General features: G+C 44.7%; 1 protein-coding gene across 1 annotated transcript in view; it reads right to left on the bottom strand.

Moving 5' to 3' along the window:
• Positions 1–10,031, bottom strand: part of CDH26 (cadherin 26) — a 46,552-nt gene that overhangs the window by 10,587 nt on the left and 25,934 nt on the right. Inside the window, exons 8-12 of the mRNA XM_010841860.1 lie at positions 8,584–8,769; positions 7,113–7,381; positions 2,554–2,696; positions 1,062–1,301; positions 145–366 (exon numbers count right to left, since the gene is read on the bottom strand). Of these exons, the coding sequence (XP_010840162.1) occupies positions 145–366; positions 1,062–1,301; positions 2,554–2,696; positions 7,113–7,381; positions 8,584–8,769 (1,060 nt within the window). The remainder of the gene's footprint in view (positions 1–144; positions 367–1,061; positions 1,302–2,553; positions 2,697–7,112; positions 7,382–8,583; positions 8,770–10,031) is intronic.

The raw sequence follows: 10,031 nt of genomic DNA, 5'->3' as shown, positions 1-10,031 counted from the left end.
CCTCCCGTGAGCCTGGGGGTCATTCTCAAAGGCACCCCGCTGACCTCGGCCACCTGTGCCCCCTACCCCAGAGGACTCTATGCCCTTGGCTTACAGCCTGGGGAGAGGAGCTGCATTCCCAGGACAGCTCCTATCTATGCTGACCTGCCAGAGCCATGAATGCTACACAGAGAGGGGCCAGGGCGCCCTTCATGACCCCAGCTCTCGCGACGAGGGGCTCCGCACAGGTGAATCCATCGGGACAGGAGCAGACCCTCACGTGGACAGTCTGCTTCTGGGAAAGTCCCTGTTTGTCTCCGATGAGAAGCGGCACAGAGTAGTCACCAAGTGGAAGGCTTCTCTGCATTAGAAGTTCCACTGAACAACCTGCAGAGGGAGGGAGACCTTAGCTGCATTGATGTGTTCATTTGTTCAGCTGCTCAGGGGTTATTTCTTAATGCCTCCCTTGTGCCAGGCTCTGTAGGAAGTTGGAGGTGGCCATGACCACTCTCTCCCATGGACACCAGCTGCATGTAAAGTGGTTCCCAAGACCACCCTCAGGTTGATGATTCTCTAGAAAGGCTCAGGACTCACTGCAAACTGTCTACTCATGGCTATGGAAACAGCACCCCAGTTTTTCTTTAGGGCACCCACACTTTCTGAACTCTTCACCCATGTGGATCAGGAGGGGCTAAGCTCAGATCCCAGCCAGGTCCAGGTGTGGGCTCAGAACCAGCCATCCAGTACATCTGCCCTCCCAACCCCTACCCAGTGTTGAGCAGGGCAGGTGGCTCAAGCCTTGTGATGATGCACACCTTCTTGCCAGGCACCAGAGAGTCCCAGGGACTCCCAGCCACCACACTTCTGTCTCCAAAGGAGAGCCTGGCTGCAGATGAAGGGACCACAGAGCCAAGGTCGGGAGCCATTGCCTCCAGGAAGTCCTCTGGGCACCCAGGTCTGCTGGGACACAGGCTTACCTGCCGCTTTCTTGGTGACATAAGCTAACATATTCCTCTTGGCCTGAGTGTGTGTGAGTCAGGTTTCTGTCCTTTCCCAGCCTTTCTGGCCAGTGTGATACGCACCCCTGTTTTCCCCCAGTCTCCACATGTCTTCTGTGTCTCCCCACGTGCTGTCCAGTTTGAAGGTGAACGGGTCGGAGTAGGGCTCTAGGTCGCTGTCCTCCGCCTCAATGAGGAGGGACTTGTCTCCCGCAGACTGACAGACCTCCAGGTGCTGAGAGCTCAGGCGGAGTGTGGGAGCGTTGTCGTTGACGTCTGACAGGAAGAGCAGCATGGTCCCCGTTCCCGTCTGCGGAGGGACACCTGGGTGGGGAGGAGGGCGTCCCAGCAAGGTTGCTGATTAATTCCAGAGGCTGCCCCAGAACACAGACGCCTGCGAATGAGTGCTCTTGGCCTCTGCAGAAAAGAACCACTCCGCGGAGACACTGAAGCCAATTCCCTTTCAATAAGCTTTATTACAAGGGCTGGATCTATCTTCCTGCTCTTTTGAAAATCTGGGTAGGATAAGTTAATAAAACACTTGCTGAATGAGGGACAATTATCGAGTAGACGATAATATCAGCCATGGAAGTTGTTAAAGCAGGAGTGGGGGCGGGGGCGGGGGCGCGGGCGGCAGCGGGGATGGGTGTGATGTAGTTCTGCAGACCTCAGCTTCTATACTGGGTCCACACTGTAATCCTGGTCTGAATCCTGCACTAGAGTTTTGCAAAGTGTCACCCCTGGAGGACACTGGGCAACAGGTACTTGGGATCCCACTATCTTATTTCTAAAAACTGCATGCGAGTCTACAATGACCTCAAAATAAAAATTTATTTTTTTTTAAACTATTCCACTGAAAAAACAGTGCCATTCATTAAAACATCCATAACAGAGTTATGGAACCCTCATCTAAAGCCAATTAGGAACACAGATTTAATATCTCCCTAAGCAACATTAATTATACAACTGTTAATTATGCAAATGGGATATACAACCATGTATGCTTGGGAATCTGGGCTCATAAGACAACTCTTATTACAAGTCTAATTTACAGATTTTCTTAAATACAATCATTAAAATTACTGGAAATATTTTATTTTTCTAGCTTTCTGCTTTGGTAGGTTTAGAAATACAGCCTTGAGAGAGAGTACAGAGAAAAGTGTTAAAACATGCTGATAAAAGTGGTTGATGACAAATCTGTCCTGCACAGTCACATTTTCCTGAGCTTATAAAGCAGTCCAAGTGCAAGGAAACTGCTCATGTTTATCATATACAATTGGCTTTGACAAAGAGCTAGAGAGTTGTCTTATAAACAGATGAAAAAGATGCTGTGGTGGTGGCTGTATCCTTATCAGGCTCATCGTCTCTTCTGAATGAACACTACCCCTCTTTCTATGGCATAGCCCCCTAGTTTGCCATTTCAAGAATTATCATCAAAAATAATCATCAGTATAGATGCACAATGATAAAAAGGTTTATATCTTTCCCAGTTGTGCTGAAAGACATTCACCTGTGTCATTTTCCCTTAGGAGCAAGAAAACATAGCCCGCTCTGACAATTCTGGGTCAGTGCTTACCATCATCAACAGCATGAGCGATGATTACGTAAATGCTGTCATTGACATGAGGAGATTCTCGGTCAACCGGCTTCACAGTGATGACCACCCCAGAGCGCTCATCTATGCTGACCCAGTTTGCAGGATCATAAGCCAGTTTGTATCTTGCAGAAGAAAACACATGTAATTTTTAAAATTAAAAAGTTACATCAAGAGACAAGTCCAAATATACCACAGCAGGCACAATTCCCATTGTGAATCTGGGAAATTGTAAGAACCTCTGTTAGGAGTGTTTCTGGCTCTGATGAAGGCCCCAGAGACCTGAGATCCGACCAGAGTGTCAGATCAATATTCACTGAACACCAGGTGTCCTGTCCTTGTCGAGCTGCACATAACTCTGTCCACCTCGGGGAAAATTTTTCATCCTGGAAAAGAGCCAGTCTTCAGTTGCCTGCAGGAGCTGGTGGCTTCGTGTTAAGCCAAGCCCAGCCGTGCAACAGAAGCACAAGACTGCATTACCCCTGGAGCCTAGAGGATTCACACGTGGGTAATACAGCCAGGCAACATGGTTGTCTACATCCTTCTTCATCTGTGTGCACCTGGTAACCATTTTAATGTGCGAGCACACCGGGCCTTCCAGAATTCCCCAAGACCTGTCAGAGTCAGATGGCAGCCATCAGAACCAAGTGGAACCATCGGAACCCAACCTACCTGCTGAGAGACCCACAGAAGCAAAGGCCTGGACCCACAGGCAAACAGAAAAGATGTCGCTCCCCAAAACATCTGAAGACTGGGGGTTTCATGTGCCTTCTCTTCCTCATCACTTAAAGGCCCTGGAAAAGTTCAGTAACTCTCCCTGTCTGATATTTGTCAAGTCAGGGTTTACAAAGGAACCAACCATACTCTAGGGACAGGAATATAGCCCTGAATCAGATTTGGGGTCTCTGTGGGTATCCCCCAGAAGAGGTCCAGGCAGGGACTAGGAGCATTGGCATCATCTTGGAGCTTGTTACAAATGCAAATCTCAGTCCCAACCCCAGACCTCAAAATCAGAGACCCCAAGGGTGAGACCCAGCAAAGGGCATTTAACAGGCCTTCCAAGTGACTCTGATTCATGCTGCAGTTGGGCCTCTTTAACTCAGCACGTGCCTGCATAGACCTGTGGTGTTCTAGAACTCCAGGTTAGCTGCGCCCAAGGAGATAAGAGAGAAAACTGAGAAACAAGCGTCAGGAAATTTTTATAGTCAGTGGCATTACTGTGACCCCCAAGCACATGATCATTTTCTTGTAATTTATTTTAAAATATTTTATGAAATTGTTATTCCACAGTGAACTGGTAATTTTAAAAAGCAAATCTGGTCCTTCTCAATGGTTAAGTCGAGAAGCATTCTTCTAAGGAAGAATCTCAAACTCTAGTGCCCACAGGGGTGTCCCGAGCAGGTGCAAGAAATGAGCAAAGCTGGTCGGATAAGGATTGATGTCAGTTGATGAGCGAGAGGTCAAAGGGACCTCTCCCCATGCCCCTGATGATCATGACCCCATTGGACACTGACTCAGTAATGCCAAATCTTCCTCTGTTTCAAGAACATTCAGATAATTCAGGTTGTTAGCATACTCTTGATTTTTAAATGCTGGCAGCTTTATTATCTCTTTCTTTTTATTGCAGTAAAATGCACATAACATACAATTTACCACCTTCACTGTTTTAAATTGCATTTCAGTGGGATTAAATATTAATTCATCACACTGCTATGCAACCATCACCACCATCCATCTCCACAGCTCTTTTCATTCTTGTAAAATTGAACTCTGTGTCTACTAAACAATAACTTTCCATTTCCCCTCCTACCAGCCCCTAGAAATCACCATTATATTTTATTTCTTTATGAGTTTTGACTACTCTAAGTACCTCCTGTAAGTGGAATTGTACAGAAATTGTCTTTTTGTGACTAGTGCATTTCACTTAGCACAATGTCCTTAGGGTTCATCCATGTTGGAGCATATTGCAGAATTCCCTTCATTTTTAAGGCTGAATAATATTCCATTGCATGTATGGACCACGTTTTGTTTTCCCATTCATCATCAATGGCTCCCTGGCTTGCTTTCACATTTTAGCTATTGTGATTAATGCTATTATCAACATGGGTGTACAAGCATCTCTTTGAGGCCCTGTTTTCAGTTCTCTTGGGCATGTACCCAGAAGTAGAATTGCTGGATCATATGGTAGTTCTATTTTTAATTTTTTGAGGAACTCCGCTACTGTTTTTCTCAGTGGCTATACCACCTTCTATTCCCATCAGCAGTGCCCAAGGATACCCTCCACATTCTCCCCAACGCTTGTTTTCCATTTTTTGGTGTTTTTTTCTTTAGTTGGAGGATAATTGCTTTACAATGTTGTGTTGTTTTCTGCTGTACAACAGTGTGAATCAGCAATTGAACTGAGGTGGTTCAAATCTGATGAACCTAGAGGTTGTTTTCTGGGGTTTTTTGATGAGTGTGATATGGTATCTCACTGCAGTTTTGATTTGCATTCCCCTCATGATTAGTGATGTTGAGCATCTTTCGTGTGCTTGTTTGCCACTTGTATCTTCTTTAGAGAAATGTCACAGTTTTTGTCCATTTTTAGATGAGGGTGTTGTTGTTGCTCTTGTTGAGTTTTTGAAGTTCTGTATATTTTATGGATATTAATCCCTTATCAGATGTATGACTTGCCAGTATTTTCTCCCATTCTGCCTTTGTACTCGGTGGATAGTGTCTTCTGATGCAAAAAAAAACGTTTCGGTTTTCACGAAGTCTGATTTGACTTATCTGTGCCATTGGTGTCATTTCCAAGAAATGATCACCACATCCAGCGTTGTGAAGTTTTGTCCTAGGCTTTATTCTAATAGTTGTATTATTTTAGGTCTTACATTTACTTACTTAATCCATTTTTAGTTAATTTTTTAAAATGTATTTATTTATTTTTGGCTGTGCTGGGTCTTCGTTGCTGCTCAGGCTTTTCTGTTAATTGCGGCAAGCAGGGGCTACTTTCTAGTTGCAGCGCACAGACTTCTCATTGCAGTGGCTTCTTTTGTTGCTGAGCACAAGCTCTAGTGCACGAGGGCTTCAACAGTGGCATCTGCCTCTAGAACACAGGTTCAATAGTTGTGATGCATGGATTTAGTTGCTCCACTGCATGTGGAATCATCCCAGATCAGGAATCGAACCCATGTCTCCTGCATTGGCAGGCAGATTCTTTACCGTTGATCCAGCAGGGAAACCCTTGAGTTAATTTCTGTATATGGTGTTAGGTTTTCTGTTTATGTCTTTGGATATCAAGAAAGCCTCTTGAAGATAACACAGAGTCAGATCATGTGTTTTTATCCGTTCTGCCAAGCTCTGTCTTTTAATTGGAGAGTTTAATCTTTGTATGTCTAAATTAATTACTGATGAGAAGGGAATTAATGTCTGTTAATTTTTCACCCACCCCGGCTCTCACAGGCTGTGTAACCAGTTCCAGTGATAGAGGCACAGCTGCCTTGCATGGGGCTGGATGTGAGGGAGGTACTGAGCTAAGAGCCGAGATGAACCGCAGTGAACCATGGTTTGCACTGTCTTCCCTGGAAGTTGCAATCCTTCCACAGATTCCTGAGTTCCAAATTCAGTCCATCAGACAAATTCTGCCAGCACCGTCATGGTCCAGATGGGGAGACCGATTCCTGGTGCTTTCCACTCTGCCACCTTCCTGGGGACTGTGGCAACTTCATTTTTAAAAAACAAAACACTAAGCTATCCAAGTATCCATCAACAGATGAATGGATAAACAAAACGTGGTATATACACACAGTGGAAATATTATTCAGCTTTAAAAGGAAGGAAATTCTGGCACATGCTAGAGCATGAATGAAACTTGAAGACACTATGTATGCTAAGTGAAATATGCCAGTCACAAAAGGAAAGTCTGTGTGATCCCATTTATATGAAGTACTGAGAGCAGTCACATACATAGAGACAGAAAGTAAAATGGTTGTGCAGGGTCCTAGAGGTGGGGGAGAATGGGGTGGGTTATTGGTTACTGAGTGCAGAGTTTTAATTTGGGGAAATGAGACAGAGGAGAGATTTTGCAGATAGGTGGTGGGAAGGAGCAATGTGCCATACAGTATAAATGTACTCAAAGTCCCTGAACCACACACTTGAAACAGTGAGAGTGGTAAACTCTATGTACATTTTGCCACAATTGAAAACACTTCCGCTGGCCAGAAGCCACAGGGCTGCCAGTTTACAGCATTTGGTAAAGAGGGACTAGAAATACATAACAAATTATTTTAATACAGGAAAAAGACTGTAAAATAATTTTGTGCTCTATGCAAAGGAAATGAACACGTGAATTCCTCCCACGAGGGTCAGAGGACACTACAGAAGGAAAACAGCATTGAACCTGGGCTAGGGGAGTTCTGGGGTGGGTGACTTATGGCATTTTCCCAACTGGGATGGAGTCGCCCTCAGGAGCACATAGAAGGAGCCAGTTTCGAACAGGAACCCTCTCCAGCACATGGCTAATTCTGCATGAACTCCCACCCTTCCCACTCCAGTCTCCCCACCTTATCTGGCCGGCGGTTCTATCTGGATCTGTAGCGTTGAACATTCCCAGCTGAGTCCCCGGCCCTGCGCCATCGACCTCACTGACGATGAAGGTCCCCGGGTGGAAGGTGGGCGGGTCGTTGACATTGGTCACCAGCACACTCACGGTGGCGCTGGCCGAGGCCTGCCGGGGCCTCTGCAGCTGCCCCGCATCGCATGAGAAGAGTGGCTCTTCGTTCTCCACAGCCACGACCAAGTTCCACTCTGCCTGAGTCTCATGGTCCAAAGGCTGCCACCCCAGAGAGAAGGTTTCATTAGTCCCCGAGGCTCTGCCGGCCGGAGGGAGCCTCTCAGCATGAGTTGTCACTGCTAACCCAGCGCCTGTGGCTTCTGTGCTTCATTTATTATTTACATTGTCTTTGATAATGATCAAAAGACAGTTGTCAGCCCATTTTCAAATCATTTATAGAGTTCTTTTTTTTCCCCTCCCTCCTCCTGGTTGAAAAGAGCCACCATCAGTCAGAGGGTAATGAAAAATGCAACAAAAACCATAACCTAATGAAACATTAATGTGACAACTCTCCTGCAAAAACCCAGTGGTGCTTAGGGAAATATGGATATTAATGATCATAGCTATTCAGGGGACAAAGTGGTCAGTGACTTAAAAGGGTTGAAAGACTAGGAATATTTGGGAAATCCAGCCCCAGGCATTTGGCATGGAAAACCCACAGAGCCCTGCTATTCACAGCGTGGTATGTCCCCTCAGCATCATCCGGGAGCTTATTACACTGACAAGCAGAATCGGCCCCACTCCAGATATATTCATTCAGGTCTGCCTTTGAAGCTGACTCACTTGCACTATACCAGAGGCACTGGTCATTCTAGGGTCTATCGAGAGCAATTAAGACTAAAGGCACTGGAGTCAGACTGCTCCAGTCAGAACCCCTACTCCAGTCATGTGACTTCGTGAAAACAACCCAGCCTCTAGTTTCCTCATCATTAAATGAGATAATAATACTTTATTGCAGGGCCAACTCTCTACTAGGCACAGCAGGCAGAGTGTCAGGAGCCCACAGTATTTTTACGGGTCTGTGCAAATGTTCCAATTTCTTTTAAACCCAGAAGAAAAATGAACTCATGGGGTTCGAGAAAATGTCGTAAATTATTTTATCACATCAGGAGAAAGGAACATGTTAGGGACTACATAAACCTACTAAGTTTTGTCTAAAACAGACCCAAAGAATTTAATGTTGAAGTAACTGGTCATATCAAAAATAATCTTGAATACTGATATGATTTTGATGGGAGGAGCCATGAAGGCAAAGAGCTGAGGATCCATGCAGCCCTGCGTTCCTCACTAGCCATGGTGACTTGTGACCCAGCAGTCCATGTGCTCAGAACACATAGATCATCTGTTGGCACCTACTTCATTGTCAGGAGTCCTACAGAAAGGGCCTCGGTATCTACAGCCACCTGCTCAGACGCATTTACCTTGATAATATTTAAAATCCCTTCATTGGTCTCAGGATCTGTTGAAATGTGAAAATGTCCCTCTTCGTTGCCATTCGTTATGTTGAACTTCACTCTCCACGCTGCTGTAGATGGTGAATCACCATCTTGAACCCCGAGACGTAACACACCCTGGCTGGCCCAGCCTTCTGAAATCTGAACGTTATACTGAGAGAGATGATCATCATTGTCGTGGAGAAAAAGAAACACAGTCAGAAAAGAAAACAGAGAAGAAGAAAGAAAACGTAGAGAGACAACAACTTGGATGCTTCTCCTATGATTGAACTTGACCACTAAGGATCTGGAAGTCTGTTACAGCAGAGAATGTGTCAACAACGAATATCTCGTCCCTGTGACTGGATATCCAAATAACTGAAGAGCTGCATAACTTTAAAAGTGCACTTCTATCCAATGCAAGGCACCACTTCTAGAATAATAGTACACACCTTATTTTATGCTGCCTACAAAAATCTAACTCTACTAAAATAGTGCTCTTATGTATTTTAATTAAGGTGATAATCTTTCTAATACATAATAGATCTTTAAAATACCTCCTTATTCAATACTTTTGGTGACAAGATAATTTCTCCAGCACATCAAAATAACAATGTGTATTTTTTTCCAGCCCTACTTTCGAGAGTACAGCTTTTTACTAAGTCGGGGAAGGATTTTGAAACAAGACTCAGATATAATAAATATGTTTCAGTTATTACATACTGTTAAGTGAGGTGCTTTCATTGGAAATATTTAAACTTCTGTTTATACAATTAATTTTCTTAAGTGGCACTTACAAAAAATAAGTGTTTGTAGCATTTATTTATTCAACAAAGACTGTTGTGTACCAGATTCTGGTTTAGATGCTGTGAACAAAACAGCAAAAATCCCATCCCCAAGGAGCTGAGAACTGAGTGTATGTATGTTGGGGGGTTAGGTTGGGAATTTTTTTTTTTTTTTCAGGTTGGGAATTTAACCAGGTCATCAGAAAAGACCTCCCTGAGAGAGGTCAGAAGAAAGACAGAAATACAATGGACGTTTTCCTCTTAAAAATTCATATGGAAGAGTGAAAAATTAAGAAACTAAAAGCAGATCATGACTGGTTTTTATTTCCTCTCTTAGCAATCTTCTGCATTTTAAGTGGTTTCGTATTCCCAAACTGATTGGGACAGTGAGTGCCAGCACCTTCTTTAAGCCTGAGGATCTAGCAGCCTGTGAAATCTTGTGTGGAGCCCAATATATAAACCAGGTGAGCTGGGGAAAGCCTGGCCTGAGTCTGCCTGCCCATCTTATTTCAGAGCTCCGAACATTGTGGGTCAGGCTTGGGACAGTTGGGCATGGTGGCAGACAATTCTGATTGTCACGACTTGGGATGCTACTGGCCTCCAGTGGGCAGAGGTCAAGGATGCTATTGTTCAACATGCTACAGGTCACTG

Source organism: Bison bison, unplaced genomic scaffold (assembly GCF_000754665.1).
Source record: "Bison bison bison isolate TAMUID 2011002044 unplaced genomic scaffold, Bison_UMD1.0 scf7180017864167, whole genome shotgun sequence".
Classification (NCBI taxonomy): domain Eukaryota; kingdom Metazoa; phylum Chordata; class Mammalia; order Artiodactyla; family Bovidae; genus Bison; species Bison bison.
Note: the sequence above shows the minus strand (reverse complement) of the source record. Positions and strands in the feature narration are given on the sequence as shown.